Genomic DNA, 19,097 nt, shown 5'->3' on the forward strand with positions numbered 1-19,097 from the left:
TGTTTTATGTCAGCAAAATACTAATATGATCAAGATGGAGTCTGTCCTTTTGCTTTTGCAGAGCTGGATTTGTGTGACTCTGGAGGATTCTCAGAAGAGGTAAAGCAACATATACCACTGCCTGCAATACTGTGTTTAAACTGTAGCATTCATTTTCTGAGATCCAGCTTATTCTCGAGTAGGAATACAATTTTTGCATATGCATGTAAACGGTATCTATCTAACTGTGTGTATTTGCTCATCAGAAAAGTGCTGGTTCCTTTGTCAATGCAATGTGTTAATTGACTTTAGACCATGTTGTTCTCTGCCTGTTTCTCACTACCTGGTGCCAAAGACTGGGCATTTTGGAGACGTTCCCATGTTCTGGATAACTGTTATCTTAGCACAAAATCGACATGTATATAATATTTTTTCAAAGGAAAAGAAATCAACAACAAAACTGGAGGGAGGGCTTTGAAAACATTTTTACATTATGTAACTGTAGCACAGATCTTCCCATTTGACAGAAATAGCTCAGCAGGGTATTAAGCTGGATGTCTTGAAATGCTCGGTCTTATGGTCTTTTTTCTTCCCCCCCCCCCCCCCTTCCCGTGCGCTCTCCTCTCCCTGGCGCAGGCAGGCGGACTCGCGCTCAGTCTCCCTCTCCCTCTCCCTCTCTCTCAAAGGCAGGAAATACTTTTCAGGCAATCTGGGCCTGGTTGTTGAGGCCCCTTTCACAAAACATCAGTCTGAATTTAGTAGACAGAAGTCACTGGGAAAAGCTTGACAGGCTCGTGCTTAGTTAAGGCTCCCTCCAGCTGCAGAGGGTGTTTTTGTTAGACTCACACATTGAGCAAAACTGCTTAGAATAGAGCAATGATCTCAGTAGCGAAATCTCAACTTTTATGCTAGCAGAAGCTAACTGGGACTGGGCTCTTTTGTTTGTTTGTTTGCGCCTTCGTTTTGGTTTGTTTTTTTGGTTTTTTTTTTTTCTTTTATTGACCAAAGATTTTAGGGAGGTTATATCCGAACTCCAGATTCTCTTCATCTAGGTAAGGCTGTCTTGGAATCTTTCTGTACTTTAAACTATCAAAAATTAATTATTAAAAAAAAAAAAAAAAAAGAAAAGAAAAATCAGCAAAGAAACAATCAGTATCCAGCACTGGAGCTTTCTGCGTTCAGGATCTCAGCGCTAAAACTGGAGGTAATCATTAAAACATACATTTAGCTGTAGACTGTGCCAATTCTGTTTATCAAAATGCGCCAGATCTATAACAAAATCTTCTTGTGCGTTTTTCCTCATCTTTTAAAAATATGCTTGATATGCTGAACTTTGTTTATTTGCATTCATATATAAATAGAGCTGCATGGTCTTGCTTGCATATTTTTTAATGGACATTAAATAGGAAAGCTAGATGTGTGAATGATTTCTTTTTTCAACTCATTTGCCAACAGGGAGGGCATTTAGGGCGATGTTTTTTCTCTCCCCCCACCTTCCCTTTCATTCCCTCCCCTCCAGCAGTAATGATGAGCAGTGTTTTATGTAGATATATCAGTTATACCTCTGCTGGGCTTGGTCTCTAGCTTTTCCTCAGTTCTTAGATGAAGTTTGTGCTATAACTGACAATACACTCTTAAATGGGTATGCTCTACATATGAAATCCCAAGATTTATTTCTTGGCATTAGCTAAATTAGGTTATTTTTAGTAACATATGATTAGATATGCAGTTTGGGGTGTGCTGTTCTAGCATTTAGAAGAGGGAAAGCAAGATTAAGCAAATGTCAGCTGACTGTAAGTTTCTGTGTAGTTGTATGAATTTACTCAGTTGTTTTCTTCACCTAGTAAACGTTTAACTATGAAAAATAACGAGAATCTGGTGTTCAGGCGTTTAGGGAAAATTTGGGATATTTAACTGATGTGTGAATGGAGCTGCTGCTATTTTACATAAAGTGGTAATTTTATTATTAAATAGTTATAGACATCAGAAGCATTTTTCATGGCAATCTATATACAATCCTTTGTCATTCTGAAAATCTAAAGTGACAGTTGTTACTTGTAAGTGATATGAGAGATTCTTTCTTACTTATGTGCATCATTAAGGCTCCATATAGGTATTGGCCAGATTGGTAACTAAACAGGAGTCATCTGTTCACATATTTCAAGAAGTTTTTAACTGTGTTTTTGCTGAATATTTTTTCAAAATTATTGGAGAGTAATGAAATGACTTTGTGGTGTGAAAGGACATGAAGGACCAGTAAATACTCCAGAATGGGGTCAAATACCTCCTCTGCAATAGATTGAGAATTGTACGCTTTACTGCCGTTTGGGTAGAAGAAAGTTGCTCGTGGTGGTCAGAAGTGGCTCTGGGTTGTGAAGGGCATGGGTCGGAAGAGGACCGGGAACAGCTGGTAGGCAGCAAGTTGTCCCTGGGTACATCCTGGAGTGAATTTTAAAGTCACAGTCACTCATTTGCTTATGGAGAACCTTCTCCACTTTGGTGCCTTGAGGTGGGAGAGCTGTGGTAGGTACATGGTGGGACTGAGAAGTTGAGAGGAATCTGAATGGCTGAGTCTCTGCGTCACTCTCATGAAATTTGTGCTGGAACTTTGATGTCTCAAGGGATTTAGCAGTAGTGCCTTTTACTGCACTGTATTCCCATACTTGCTTCTGCAAGTATGCATGTACATACTTAGTACCAGCGAGTGCTCTAGTTAAACTGAAGAGAATATACCAAATAATAAAAATAATTATTCCGTATCAAGGGGCTCCTTCTTCTGCAGCACTGTCTTCTGGGTTTTAAAGGATATAATGACCTCATCTGATCTCACTTGCAGATGAAAATACTTGATACATGAGACAGTTGAACTATAGGGTGGACAACAGAATAGAACCCAGAAATTATCTTCTCATTTAACACTGAATTTTCTAATAAACTATATAATAAAATGTAACACAGATAGCTGCCTGTCTTTGTGATTTAGGAGGTTTATTTAAAGTCCTGAAGACAAATCACTGTTAGTATTCAACTCCTGGTTCTACTTGCTTAAATTCTCTGCTATGTTATCCTGGTTTTGTTTGTTAAGATTATGTTGTTCAAGAAAAAGAATTCACAGAAAACTTATGGTCTAAAAAATCCTGAAAAATATTTCATAGGTATATAACAATAATGAACATGGAAAATGAGAAGAATACAATCTAGCACTGACCATCTGCAGTTTTTGACCTTGCTCTGTTCCTTCAGAAATGTTAATGTTCTTAATTTGAAACAAGAACATAGCCCAAATAGCTATATCAGATTACTCCTTTGAACAGTTAAGAAGAAGAATGAATGTCTGCAGCCTTGAGGAAAATTAATGCAAGTGGTTACATTCATGTAATAGAAAATATTCAAATTGATTTCCTTCACCATAAATTTATGTGCCTGCTAACTTATTTTCTTTTGAACATTGTACCTGTTGACCTCCATGTTAAATTCCATAATCAGAGCACTTGAACAAAATTAGTTTTTCTGTTTGGGCCTAATTCATTAAGATCTCTGTAACACAAAGCAAAATGTATTCTCTCCCAAAAGAAAATAAAAAGCAAGATAACAGCTTGGGCAGGCAGTTTTTGAATAGGCAGGATTTATGGTAATTCTTTTAAATTGCTGAGCTTAAAATCATTTTTAAATTATTCGTTAGATGGTGGAACAATAGAAGGATGCTCATTTTGTCTTTTTCATAAGTCTCAAAAGTTAATTCATTTTTATTTTTTTAATTGTCAGAAGTGTTAAGCCGAATTTTATATTATTTTTTTCTGTTGTTTTTAACATGAATTTTGTTGCTGAAAAGTATCTTCTTTGATATAAAGGTTCCCTGAGGAGGGCAGTAGCAGAAGGAGGAAGAGAACTTATGAATAGTTTTCTCTTTTTCTCAGAAAGGCGATATATTTTAGAGTATTCTCCTTTCTTCTGTTAGTCATCTGGTTCCATTTTCTGTTGTCTGTTTGTCTGGAGAAAAAAATAAAAGATGTTTTTTGTATTGGTGATCTGTTCCTTTTACAAAACAAAAAGGAAAAAGACAAATATGGAGTAACACGGAGGTAAAAGCAATTGAAATAGCATATCTGGAAGGGCTCGATCTTGATTCCTTTCCTAATAGGAAAGAGCCTCTGGAGGTCTCCGGTCCGACCCCTCACTCAGAGTGGGGCCAGTTAGAGCAGGTTGCTCAGGGCCTTGTCCACTTGGGTTTTAAATATCTCCAAAGATGGTGATCAGTGTGAATACTTAGTAAGGACTTTGAACTTGGCTGTATACACAGGTGTATTTTTTTATATATTTTTATATATAGTGTGTACATGTGCATTTATACATATGTGTTTGTGTGTATATATATATAAAAAAATAATACTCCAAACCAAATTTGTATAGAATTTTCACATGCAAATCCTAGGTATATTGGGTTTGTGATTTTTATTTTTATGGAAATAATTATCAATACTGAATCTGAAGAAGTTTTTGGGCTGGTGACTGTAGCCCATATTTCACTATTGATATTTGCTGATGTTTTAGAAACTACTTATTTTAAGAACAGTCTGTTGGTAGAGAATTTCAAATCCACTATTTCCATAATTGCTTGTTTCTCTTGAATGAGGAAAATTGCTTATTTTGAAATTAGAAACGCCTGGCGTTTTATCTCTGGCATATTGTACATCCGCTACTTAACACAGATACATACAGTCTAAGGCAAGCCTCTGTATTTACATTAAAAACAATTTAAGCCATACAATGTACTCTCTGCTTCTTGCCTTCACTTCCCTCTAGACTCTTCTTTTTCTTACTCTGATTCATGATATTTCCTGATAGCTATTTCATTATACCTTGTGTCAAAATCCAGTAGGTTTGGATTAAATGCCCTTGAACTTTAGGAAAGTTTATAAACACCTTCTGTTACCTCTGAATCTCTAGTGGTTCTCCCACTCCCTAGCTCACGCTTTATCAGCTCTAGGCTTTCCAGGCTAGGTAGGTCTTAGCGGTGAGAGTTTCATACAGTCTGTTGCACTAGATCTCAACCATGACGAATAGTCTTTAATGCTAGAATAATTAAATGTTACCACTCAAACATCACTGTACTTGTGGACAGTTTGCCTCATGATCCAAAATTTCACTTTGCATAAGGGGGAGTCAGTGGTGAGATTGAAAAAGAAAATTCCATTAGACTGAGAAATGAGGAAAATCTATAATAGTATGGAGGACCTTTGCAAAGTGTTGTTTGGCGAAGGGAGCTAAGAGAAAATGGAAGAGACGAGATGAACCAGTGAGAAATTTGCCTAGCCAAAGTAGTTCAGGTTACACAACTGTATAGCTGCAACTTACTAAAGAGCATCCAACAACTTTAATTTTGTATTATTAACATCTTTGCTAAGACCATCACAAAATGTGAACCTATTTTCTTCTCTTAGTGAATTTTCTCCTGCAAGACACAGTCATGTAATGGGCAAGGAAGACTTGCTTTGGATTCACTGTTTCAGTCTGCAGCATTTAACCCCCCGCTTCTGAGCAGTCCTGAGAGGTTCAACACACTGGAAGTTGTACTGTTAAATTCATTACACGCTTTTTTGTCCACGGGTAAAGGGCAGACAGTGCTTTTCATTTTGCTCGAATAGTTTATCTTCGGATAATGCTGTTTTATTAGAGGTGGCAGCTCTCAATAAAAATGTGCTAAAATGAGAAGGTTTTGCTGAAGGGATGGTCTCAAAGAGTTGTACCCTCCACAGCAGAAGCTGGACTTGGAAGATTCCACGTGCAGAGACAAATCTCCATTTTTGTTCCATTAAATACCTATGTGCAGGAGATGTCAATGCCTTCCTGGCAACTTCGAAATCTTGAGTCACTGTCAGCTTAATTGGATATATAGGTAAATATTTTAAAAAATCTTTTGCATGTCGTGTGAGTATAGGCAGCTGGTAAAGGAAATAGACCTAAATTAGTTTTCAAATCAAGGGAAGACATCTGCATGAGCTCAAGGGTCACCTGTTTTATTTTTTCCTGTATTCGTTTACTCAGGAACACTAATTTCCAGGGTTGAGCATGTCTTTCCAAGCAGGCTACAGATGCTCAGTAGGAGAGTATCATCATAAATTCGGGAAACCAGCTGATGAGTTTGGAATTGTGTATCTCTGGAAAATACTATGGAGGTGGTCTGTTGACTATGACTGTAACAGCCATATTCTCATTATGACTATTATGGAGGCAGAGAAAAAGGGGGTAAAGATGTGAGATACAAACACAGTGTACACAAGTCTTTTGAAAAATAAGCTTCCTGAATTCTGAAATAAGAATATTATAATGAAAAGCAGTCGATTGCAAGGTTTTGTTCTGATGCAAACTTTTTTGCCCCCAATTTCACCAACCTGGGAAATAAATTAAATTTTTACATTCCCTTCCTTGAACGAAGTGGACTTAGTTGGGTCCCCCAATGCATTTACAAAACACTCAGTGTGCACTACACATTATTTCTCTCTCTAGTTTCAAGGAAATACCTGGTACAGCAACCATTTTGATTAATTTTGCTTTTCACATCTTCAGTTACATTCCAGAAATACTTGCTCGGTTTGCTTGTAGTACTTTTTTACAGGTGCACGAAAATGAAATTCAAAGTGACATGATTATTGGTTCATTCCCACCAAAAGGAACAGCCATCTCAGTAGTCATTCTCTCTAGACTCTTGACAATAATAATTTTGTCTTTATTGATGGGACAAAATAATTCTAAACTCTTTATGTACAAAGTATATGCATAATAATGTCAAAAATACTTTTTAGCCCTGTCTACACCAGGAATGAAATCATGCCTCCTACTATTCAGTAAACGGACTGGTTGCCAAAAGTCATTGTCCACAGTGCCTCAGATTTCATAGCTCATGGCTATAACAAGCACCAGCAACTTTTCTTTAAATGGAAACACTATATTGGAACTTTAAATCTAAAAGGCATCAGGAATACAATCTGGTTAATTTATATTGTTTTCAAAAGGACCTCCTGTAGCTAGAAAATTAGGGGTTTTTACTGGTCTTGGCTAGAAAATGGAATTTCTTCCATCGGAGGGCCGGGGGGGGAAAGAGGTTTGGGAAAAAATTATCCTAACTCAAGACCAAAGATAATCGTAACAGTTTTCTAGGTTGCCATGTCCTATGGGATGACCTTTTCTCATTTCATGTCTTCTTTTCAAGATGCTTCCAGTCAAGGGAGTGGGGGAAAGGTGGTGTAAGGAATCTGCCTACTGTGTGATTTTTCTGTTCTCTGGAGGTAGAGAGCAGAAATTATTTGGGACGAGGATTGAAAGGGCAATGAAATTTCCATATAGAAGACCTCCATTTTGAAAAAGAAAAAAAATCCTAACCCTAAATTCCAGAAAGGAAGCAAGAAAAACCTATGTAAAAAGAAAGGTCCAAACCTTTACATCTTAGATTACTTTTATACGTTCCAAAGAAATAAGCAATTTATATTATGTTGAAATCAAGATTGTGTAATAGCTTTCAAACTACTAAATTTTGAAGACCAGCAGACTCACAGATCAGAATTGCTAGGTATCATGGTTCTGATTTTCTTCTAAAAAATTCTATGCTAGAAAATGTTTTTGGCTTAAAACCTCTTCTCTTTCTTGTGGGCAGTTAAAATTTGATGGCTGTTGTCACTCTGGAATGATGCTATGGTGAAGGTGATGGGTTATTATAACAGCTAATAAGAATTTAATGCTGTTCATTAATATATTAAAATACCATTAATAAAATTACAGTATAGTATAATTATACTATGAATACTTGAAAAAATTATATTTCTGGTTTATTGAGTATTCATGAATACTAAATGGTAAAAAAAATATAAAGTTGGATATTTAATTTTTTTTTTTAAATTGGTTTTGATTTGATAATTAAATTGGGTGTAAATAACACAGATCTTAAGTAAGCCTGGATAACTGTGGATCAGTTTGGATCCTGTCATTTCCCTTTTGTCATCCTTGAGGAAGAGGCTTAGCTGATCTGAGGCTCAGCACTGGAAATGAACCAAATACAAACGCAACCAGGCTAAAACCCACTGTAATCACATGTTGGCTATAAGTAAAACCCTTCTTTGTATGATGATGAGCACTGGTAATGCAGCTACTTTTAGAGGAGGAATGAAAACAGCATGGAGTTGCTTTACTTTGGTGTTTTCTAATAATAAATTAAGGCATATTGACAAAGTTTGGGCTCATATCTTAGGAACCAATAATATTTTCACAAGACAAGCAAGACTTTGGATGTCTCTGAACAACTTGCCAACTTTATAGTTTGGGGCGTCTTATGTAGTGAGATCTTATAACTGCTGGACAGTATCACGATTTTTGTAACATGTTAAATGTCTTTTAAAGAAAGGATGTTAATAACCTTAACAGTATTACACATTTTCACTGACAGTAAACTATAATGAGCACATGTGACGTGTCAGAATCTATAAAGGAGAAAAGAAAATAACTTGCTAAAGGGGTAATGACACTGATCGCCACAGGAAAGGAAATCCTTATCAAGTCACAAGAATAACTTCAGGTACATGGATTGATGAACACCTTGTGTGGTTTTTCTTCTACCAGAAATCACAGATTTTTTGCAGTGTATAATTTATATTTATGTTATAGATTCTATTTCTTTAGATGCATAAGCAAAAAAAAAAATAAATTTCTGTTTTAGTATTTCCGCTTTCTATTTCTACTTTGGTCCTCTGCAAGATCCTGTAATATGAGGCACAATGAATAAGTGTTCTTCTTCTTCTTCTTCATGATACTGTTGATTTTCTTATGGCTCTAAATCCTCTCTTTACCAGGCAGGAAATCTTAGCCTATTTCATGGCTCCTCAGACAGAAGCTATACCATACTTTTCATTGTCTTTACTGGTTTTTTGCCATACCTTTTCCTGCTCCGTTTCTCTTTCCAAGATGAAATGACCGTAACTGCATACAGTTTTCAGTTCATGGAATAGTGAGAACTTAGAAAACATTATTATGCCACTTTATGCTCAGTTTCTCTTTTGCCTACTGTGCTACACACTTTCTAATTCTCCCTGTACTTGAAATTCAGTTCCGGATTACCAGCCACAGTGATTCTTAGTTTTGGGTTTTTTTCCTGATTGGTAGCAGATATAATAGAGGCTTTTATTATGCATTTATAGTTAGAATTATTTTTTATAACTGCATACCATTATATATATTAACATATATTTATATGCAATTTTATCTCCTAGCTCTCTACTGCATTTGGGTCCTTCTGTATCATTAACACACTTTATCACCTCACTGCTTTTCTCCTGAATAACCTATAAAGCACAGATTCTAATAGCTGCCTTTGAAAATCTATTAATAATCTCCCTCTTTAAAAAAATTTCTCATATATTCTAACTTTTGGGTTTCTGTTTTCTTTTTCTTTATTTATTTTCATTCTTCCTAAGATTTACTGCATATGGAGATCAGATTTGCAAGCATATAGTTCAGGACCAAGTGGTCTTTGATTTGATTTTAAAACCCACTTTTGGTGCATCCCACCATTGCTCGCAGCACCCCAAGGCTGAGTAATTCCCCCTGTTCCTCCAGCCTTCTTGTTGTGCAGAGAATACCACCCATAAGGCTTAGTAAGGAGATTGGAATTTGTGGGCCAAAAATCCCTCTGCTTCCTCTTCAGAGAGAAGAGGATTGGAAAAAGAGTCTCTTTCTTGCCCTAGAAAGGCTGTACTTCGAACACCTGTTCCAAGCCCTGGTCAGGATCCCTTCTGTCCCTGTGCATCTCCCTTCTCAAATAAAACATGTCTATGACTCCAAATGCATTTGCTATTAGTCTGGTAGAACGTCCCTCTTGCAGCTGCCCAGACTTCCCCCCTCTGCCTTGCAGGCATCGTAATTGTTCCCTTTTGTTCCTGTCTACAGAGAGAGTAACTTTGGGTATCTGTCAGGGTTACAAGTTCAGTAATTTCTCATTTGAGTATTGTTATTCAATTTTACCAGTTCATTCCTGATCACTTAATTTTCTTGTCCTGAAACTTCTTCTAACTGACATTTCAGCACAAGTCAGTTCCTCAGACTTATCTGAGGGTTGTTATCTGTTGCCATTTTTTGTGTTTGTTCTACAGCTGGCCAGCAATTGGTGGTGCATTGAAACAGTCTATTTTTAAAATCCTATATTATAAGATATGTGCTGGTAGGAATGTTTGTATGTTGCGCTTAGTTCCTACCTCTGTAATAAATACTGGTACCAAAGCCACGCTGTCCAAAGCAGTGCATGTTTCTGGTGTATATTGAAGGCACAACGCAATATCATTCCAACACTAGTGTTCAAGAGTGTTTCATACGGTTTTCTTAATATTGCCTATTATTTTAAAGTATGTTACAGAAAATGAGGACCAAGAATAATTCCAGAAAGCGCTTTTTATTATGGTTCACATGGTAGAATGTCACACTCTCATGTTGCATAGAAATATTTCAATAAAAAAAAGAAACATCATTTTCTGTAAAATTAAATCGCTATATTTTTTACATAGCTGTTATTCATTCTTCCTCTTTTAGAAAACTTTGGGGATTGGCACTTGTATTAGAATATCACCAAAATCTTAGCCTATGACTTTTAGTAATCCTAAATAATGCAATATATCATTCAGTCCTTTGCCACCTAAGACTGTATTATAAATACATTCAGAAACTCTCCCTATCTGTCTCACTTTGTATGACCAGAGTGTTAAGTTGCTGAAAAATTTCCATTCGGATAGTTATACCTGAGTGAAACTGTTAGCAAAATTTTTATTATCTCACAGGTGAAAGCAACCTCTATTAAGAAACAAACTCTGATCTTAAATGTTATGTATCCAACAACGTTGTTAATATTACTTTCTCAGAATAAAAATTCATCAACAAAGTATAAGGAAGGAGACGGATTAGGATTTTTAACTTTTGTCATTCACTTCACTTTTAATACTTTTTGTCTTGAAAGGCCTGCAGAATGAAGCAAAAGAGAAAAATTTTAGGTGAGCAGTGTCTAGTAAGCTGTACTGTCTCTATAGTTATATGGATCTCATTGAGTCCTTTAAAAATAATTTTTAAAGCAGAACCATATATACATTGTACCGGAATCAGTTTTAATATTCCTGTTTGTCGTAGCATAGGCAGGACTTCCTTAGCGTTTCTTGAAAAATGGGAATATCGGGTGTGCTCCACATGCTTTCACAGAAGTCTCAAATCGTCTGTTGGAGCCAGCAGGACTTGGGCTATGCATTTCAGTCAAGTATTAATTACTTACCACCTTGCACTGCTACAGAAAGACTGCACTTCTATTTCTGTCCACCAATTCATAGCTGAAAACAAACAGGAAGACATAGCCTCAAAGAAAATTACAACAATGTAAAAAAGAGACTATTGGGCTATGTTTGTGTTTATCTGTACAAAAATCAGCAACAGCTATATTACTGGCCTGTGTTGACATTTATAATATACAAGTTCATCACATGCATACATATGCAAACCTTATCTTTAAAATTTATATGAAAGTTTTCAACTGTTTTATGATTTCATTCTGAGACGTACTTGTCTTAAAAGTACTACATCTTTTCTGATTTTCAGAGTAAAGTAAATATTTTCAAAATAGTTATTAGTTCAAACAGTTTTTAATATTTGATCCTATATTATTATCTTTTATAGATAAAATAAATTAGGGAAAATGCATCTGATATTCACTAGATTAAGACCCTACAACAAATAATCCTTATATTTCTATTCTAGGACATCAGGATTTAGAACGGTCTATACCTATGCATTGTAAAGGCTGTTTATATAGAAACTGCAGACAAGGTGAGCCTCCACGTCAGTAAAATCCAAAAGGTGGTATATGTCCAGGAAATAAGAGAAGGAAGGACTGTAAATTCTAAAACAGGAGATACTTTAAAATAACTAGCTGTTCAAAGACTTAGAGGCTTATGGTTTATCTCAAATTATTTGTAAACAACATTCTGTCTCAGAGCTTGGTATGGAGTTACTGAAAGAGCTGAATGTAAGCCAGACCAGGAAGATGTAAGATTAGTTTATAGGAAACAGACCCTGTTCACTCAGACTTCCTTAAACAAAGTTTGCTGACTGGGGTCACAGCCCAACGAAGATAAAATAATGATAACAAAATAAATATTTCTGCTTGATCTCAGTTGCTTACGTACGCCTGCTATGTAAAAAATGTACTGAAACAGTCTTTCATCTCTGTATAAGTTCATAAGCCTAATGCTTTGCCTTATTTTTTCGCAGAAAACATTTGCATCCCATGTAAAGCATTAGCAAAAACTGAATTCCACTGGCAGGATGGTAGGGGCTGTACTGCCTGGGCCGCCCTCGCTGAAACTCTCCCGCCACTCATACTTGATAAACTCTGCCGTGTTCTTCACAACTTTCTCCCTTCTAAAGCCTTTTCTTTTTTTTATTGCAATCTGGAGGAGGTCATGCATGGTGCAATGAATTGTCAGTATGGTGGGTCTGGTGGGGATATCAGACCTGGGTCAGTGGCTGTCCTTGCCTTGGCCAGCCAGGGATGCCACCGAGGTGTCCTCCTGCATGGCAGTGGCTTATTTGCGCCTACTTTTGCCATAGCCCTCCCACTCCAATGGTGTGGCATGACTGTTGCTGCTGAATGGCCCTATGTTTCTATCCTTACCCCTTTCTTCCAGCCTGGGAAAACCAGGGTGGTCTCCAATCCTGTGTCCTAGGAGGCTGAGGGAGGAGGTGGAGGACCTGAGAGCCCCGGTCGTGTGCCCCTGCCTCCCCACTCTTGTAACTGGGAGGTTTTCTTGTCCCATCTTGGGCCCCAGAAGGGGAGTTGGGTCTCTGACGGGTCTGGGTAGTCACAGATACAGACATCTGAGTAAGTCTCCTTCCTCCCCTTTCCATTCTCACTCTAGCTCCAACTCCTAGGTCTTCCTGCGGCAGCCTGCGCAGCTTTCGCAGGGTGTCACTCGTAGGTATTCGGGCCGTTTTGTTTAAAGACACTTCTTGTAGGCCATCACGTTTCCTTGAGGAGAGAAGCAAGAGAAGGTAAAAAGCTTCTTGAAAAATGTACAACACAGCCATATCTGAATGGAATTTCATGAGATAAAGAAAGGGCACTTCTCTGTCTGATTTTCAAAAGCCTGCTGGGAACAGTTTAATTTGAACTTCACAGAAAAAAATCACAGGAATCCTCCTTGAAGGAAAATGCTAGACAATCTAATTATAGGAGAGCCTACTGGTTCATCTAATACATCACATCACTCTGTGCTTTATCTGTTGCAACCTGTTCTGTGAGATTTCATACAAAACTTCCAAAAATAAACAAGCATAAAAGCTTGCCCTATTTTTCATTTCCATTATATTTTACAGTGAAAGGAGAGAGGTGGTAAATTATTAAAAAAAGCCACCTAAAATGAGATCTTGTTTTGTAAACACCATGAAGCATCATAGAGGGTGTTTGAAGGGGATTCTGCTGCAGCATGATCACCCACTGCTCACTTCCATTTCCTTTCATCAAGAATTGCCCACTGAGTCAATATCGCTAATATTCCTTAAGTCCACACCCAGGACCAAGCCTGTTCTGTCCATCATTCATATTTTGTTTCAAACCTTATTCTTCAGACAGTTAATAGTATTAAGCAGTACCAATCTTAGTGCTATTGAAAAGTAAAACCAAAATATGAGTCTTAATTATGGGAGCAGCTGAGTGGACAGCATTATACTGACGGATGCTTTGACCAGAAGAAAAGGTCTTTTCATTCTACAAAACATTTCAACAGACTGCTAAGAGTTCATCTGCTTGTCTTAAAAATCTAGAAAAATCAAATATAAAGGTTTCTAGTTGTGGGATGATGATGACGGAAAGGGAGAAGGAGGGATGCTTCTTCCCTTGGTGAACAGTACAAAAGGACTTGAGAGGGGCATTTCTCAGAGGTCAAAAGATGCTGCATGTAAAGAAAAAAAGTGAGCAGCAATAGCAGAAAAGCAGTGATCAAGGCAGGAACCCTTTCTTCTGCAAGTGGCAGCGCACTTTGTTCTCTGGCAGAGAAAGGAGCACAGTTATGAATCTCATTCAGAGGTCTAGAGAGGTTTGGAGTCAGCCCTCCAAAGCACAGCTTATGTTCCTGCGTATGAGTGCAAAGGAAATAGGTTATTCTGAATACAGGCATAGAAGAGAGAAAAAAATTCCTTGTTGGCCCATAACTGTCAAGCAATTATAGTAGGAAAAGAATTTCTAAGCTGAATTGTAGCAGATAATGCAGACAGGGGAGTGGAAGAAATGTAAGCTTCCACCAGACTATGGGCTCCTCCATGTACCATGGGAATGAGGGGATTTCAGGGATTGGTAGCTGAAGCTGCCTGGAGAGGGGGCATATGTAAGGTAAATTTTTCCTACTCAGTGCTAACATAAGCCCATATTTTAGAGAACAATGAAAGTACCCTTGTCATATATTTATTTGTCTTGCATTTCAAGCAAAGTATTTGATATTCTCCTGTTTAATCATTTTTTCTGCAGTCCATGAGGCAGCCAAAACTAGTGATAGCACAAGTAAAACAGAAGGGTTCCTAAAGTAAAATTTATTTGTTTTTCATCCCCCATGAAATATAACTCTCCACATCCAAAAAATGAAAAACAGTAAGGGATCTGTTCTCCCCTTTCTGCACACGTGTAACTCCATTTAGCAGCAGCAAGATTAACACACACCTGTTAACTCTTTGAATGCCTGCTTTCTGCACATTAAGAGCAGCCTAAATCTTAGGTAGATGCATGCATATATGTCATTAGGAAGTTGCATTTTTTTAGCTTTCTACACTTAATATTCCTGGTATCTTCTTGATTTTTGTCAGAAATTCTCCTATATGGCTGTAACAACCACGTTTAATTTTCTGTAGATGGAGCTAATATTCTAGTAGGGGGAGAGAGAGGGAAGCTACAAAAGAGTTGCACCCAGGTACAACTCCAAGTAGTGCTAATGGAGGGCAGCAGAAATCATAGAGCCCCTTTTAGTAAACCTGCCCTTTTTCAGATGTCAAAGCAAACCACAGTAGTCTTGTAAAACTAATTTCATTGCTTCTGAAGAGTTTTAGGGTCGATCAGGAAAAGGTGCAGCAGAAGTTAACAGTCTTATCATTATTGATTTGCACCCTGCGGTAATTTTGGACCACAGACACTTAGAAATAGTAAGAGAATAAAAATATGAAGTGAAGTCAGAATAAGAATGTAAATGCATTACAAATTTATACAATAATTTGACTTTACATTTTAATATTTAGGCTTGCTCTCATATTCAGCTAGGAACGAAAAGAGCATCTTAAAGCTGTATTAACTTCTTACTACCAAATTTTGCCTCTGAAAGCAGATAAATTTTTTTGGCCTGGCTTTGTGTGGTTTTTTCCGTTTTCTTCAGCCTCCCACACTCTAATGACTTGTGCATGGAATTCTCTTACCCTATGAATATATTTTCTTTTTAAGCACAGTCTCCACAGAGGTGGAAAATGTGAATGTGAAATGAAGCTTGCCATCCTCAAGAAGGTTAAAGATTTCGGAGAATGTACAACTCTATCCTGAAAGTCAGTTTGTCAAGACATAATTTGCAGAGGTTCAGTTGCACAGGCATAATTCTGCATTTCTTTCAAGATGAATACTTTTATACCTTCAGGCATGTGATTTGTCAAGGCAGCTTTGTGGCCTGGTGGGCAATCAGAATTTGCCTTAGTGGACTGAAATGACCCAGAACAAACTCAGTACTTAATCTTCTTTATTGCTGAAATCAATAAGCAGATCCATGCTAAGTGCTGACAGTTCTTATGTAGGGAGTGAAAAGTAGAAGCGTCTGCTCCTTGAACCTCTAATGTTTTATGGGCCAGAAGTTTTGTTTTGTTATTTAACAAAGAACTTGTTCATTTTGTTTCATAATGCATAAATTAATACGAGGTATTTTCTTCGTACTAATTTGTACCTGCAATGTCGCAAGATTAACGTATCTTAAATGCCATCACCCAGAAGACCCGATACAGCAATTGGTGAAAAATACCCACCTAGATAATCGAGTGGGGACAGTGGGCTGCAGCAGAGCCCGACGGTCCAGGTGAGAGGCACAGTTAGGGCTGACCATACTGGCTCACAACCTAGCCATCTGGAGAGCCCCCTCCTCAATAAGGGGTTCCTCCCTTCCTTACAATAATAGATCCCAAATATATTCACCAGTTTTGGGGTTTTTTTTATTTCAGGTTTTATAATGTATTTAAGGTAAGGAATATGCCAAAACCTTAGATAAGTTTTCCTAGGGTTGTATTTTTTATTACCACACAACAGCTGATTTCCCCTGCAACTTGTAATTACAACTTGTCCTGAAGAGAGTGAAATAATACTAATAATAAAAGTGAGAGCCACTGAATGGGCCAAAGCTACTCATAAGACAAGTGGGTTATAACTTTGATAAATTTGGAATAACCCTCAAGTTCTGCTCTACCTCTTGGGAAAACAGCCAAAATTTTGCACTACATGGGTATCTCTGGATGAGGAGGAAATACAAAATAACTTTGTGTGCGAAGCAATCACAAGACATAATGCCACTTACACCCATGGAAATTAATATCTTATGACACACATAGTGAAGAGAGACTTATTGTCAAAATTTGGCTCTGGAGCTACTTGCCTGTCCATGTGCCTGTTTATACCATTCTTGTTTACTTGACATTGGAGAGTAATCAGAAAAAAATTATATTGAATTATGGGTGCTGTCAAGCTTTGTATGAAAAGTATTAAAACTTTAAACAAAACAGTCTTCTAAATTGCTGTCCTTCTGGTCCTGCAGTCTTATCTTGCTTTTACACTTTTGTTTAAACTGTTCCTTCCCTTTCTCTTTTTTTTTTTTTTCCCCTCCTATTTGGCATTGGTTCAATAGCCTAGTCCTCTTTTTATTTCTTTCAGATGTTAAAATGATGAAACCCTCTTTCCCTCTGGAGCAGTACACAGCAGCCATGACATCTCCTCTGGTCCTCCGCAGAAGGTACGTTGCAGCCTGCTGCTGAACTGTTATGACATGTCTCTAGCAATCAGAAAGAAAAGCTGGGAAGAGCATGTGACCCAATGGATGGGATTGGTTTTGGAGTCTGTGGAGTGTAATACAGCATGTCGTCACGGACTTGTAGCTGATAACTTGCAGACAAGTATGGAAAAAGATGAGGTTTTGAGTGTGGACCGGAAAGAAAAATGCGCTTCTTTTCCAGAGTGCTGTTACAGTGGGGAGCTGATTGGCTTCCCTGCAAAGCAGCTGGGAAACATTTCAAAGGAGGTGGATGAAAACGATAACCACGAGGATGAGGAGCATTTTCTAGAGGCCAGCACAGAAACTCTAGTCCATGTGTCTGATGACGATGATGACTATTCAGCACTCAACCTGGATAGTGTTAATTACCCCATCACTGCTGTAGGAAAGGAACCAAAAGATGAAGAGAAGAATTTAAATGGAGCAGGCTCCTTAACACAGATGGTACCAATAACAGAGAGTAACAAGGCAGCTGAAGCATCTGGATTAATTGGAGATATAAGTAAGGAACCTGCCTGTGACACAGTTCCTGTAGAGGAGATGGAAGAAGACAATGTTTGTGGCAGTATTGGCCAAAGTCCAGAGCTTTGTAATTATGAAGACTTAAATGAAGTAGTAGATGTAGAGAAAGAAAATCTTTCTAATTCTCCAAATGTGAAAGAAATTATTATGCCTGGGAAGCAGCTGCTTCATACTGCTGTAATTGCACAACAGCGCCGGAAATCTGATGCTTTTAGAGATGGGCTTGGAAAGTCTGAGTGTAATGTGGTAGAGAGTGGGATTTCTTCTGAATCATGCATCAGCAGTGATAGACAACTATGTGCAGCAGCGGGATCCAGCGACTGCCTTATGCAATCTTCTCCTTGCTCTCTCATCCCGGCAGTGGAAAATGGTCTGGATGAAAGTGGTTTCACAGAACCTCAAGTGGCCCCTGAAAACAAATGCCTTTCAAATGTCAGTTCAGCAGAAGACATTCAGTGTTTACATGTAAGGGATAATTTGACCACACAAGAATATTCAGACAGCCAAGTGAAACTGCGCAAAAGAAAGGTAGGATGCTCATAAACTGCAGAGATTTTTTTTCTAATGTTTTCCCCCAATTTCTTATGAAGGTGATTCCACGACTAATGGATTGGATATAAAATGTATTTTTCAGCCTTGTTTCAATAACTTGTCAGATTTTTCTTCAAATGGCTTGGAGAATAATGTGTCTATAGAACTGAGTTTCATGAGCTCTTTTAAAGGTCTGGAAATGGCTGAGCTGTGAATTTGAAAGGTGCCTTATATTCACTTTATTTTATATATATGATTTTTTATATTTTATATGTTTTTCTCAAGGCTAAATGAATAAGTGTCTTCTATGGGTTTGGTTTTAATTTTGGTTTTCTGCTGCTATCAGGTATCATTAGCCCTCTTAGGAAACAGATTGTATCTAGAGGAGTGGAAATATTTTGCAGTAGTTCTTTGGTTTTTCAGCTTAGCCCCATGAGCATATGTTCTTGCAAGAAGAAGTATTGCTGAGTTTGAAATAATGTTTTGCAATTTTAATGCAACCAGAGAGTTTAACTGTCTACACAAAGTGAAGAGTACCATTACAAAATTTTAATGGACAGATTCCCTGGCAATAAAAGTCCTGTTGGCTTTCATGGGAAGAGATGTGCTGGCTGTGGCACTACAGAATTCGTCTTAAAGTCTGGCTTTCCCAGCTATGCTGCTTATTCTTGCTAATAACCAATTTATAACTGTTTACTCCTCTCTCTGCCTCTTTTCATTTGGTGTCATCTAGCTTCTTTTGTTTGGGTTTTTTTTGGTTTGTGGTTGTTTTTTTTTTTTAAATCTGGTTTCTATTATTTGTGTGGGGTTTTTTCTGTCAGCTGTAGTGCCTCAGTAGTTGTTTCACTAGAGCACAAATTCACAGATTTAAAGTACTGTATGCCAACACAGCATCCTCAGCTGCTAGCCATTGCTTCCTTGCGTAAACCCTTTGCAAATATTAACATTCAACTGATATGGTTGGAAGCTGTATGTAAGTTTTGCAAAAGG

At 37.6% G+C, this 19,097-nt stretch overlaps 1 protein-coding gene across 1 annotated transcript in view; it reads left to right on the plus strand.

The window, feature by feature from the left end:
* Positions 1 to 637: 637 nt before the first annotated feature.
* Positions 638 to 19,097, plus strand: part of DLC1 (DLC1 Rho GTPase activating protein) — a 237,895-nt gene continuing 219,435 nt past the window's right edge. Inside the window, 2 exon segments of the mRNA XM_075752097.1 lie at positions 638 to 1,183; positions 16,937 to 18,104. Of these exon segments, the coding sequence (XP_075608212.1) occupies positions 17,049 to 18,104 (1,056 nt within the window). The 5' untranslated portion in view covers positions 638 to 1,183; positions 16,937 to 17,048.

Source organism: Balearica regulorum, chromosome 4, assembly GCF_011004875.1.
Source record: "Balearica regulorum gibbericeps isolate bBalReg1 chromosome 4, bBalReg1.pri, whole genome shotgun sequence".
NCBI lineage: Eukaryota > Metazoa > Chordata > Aves > Gruiformes > Gruidae > Balearica > Balearica regulorum.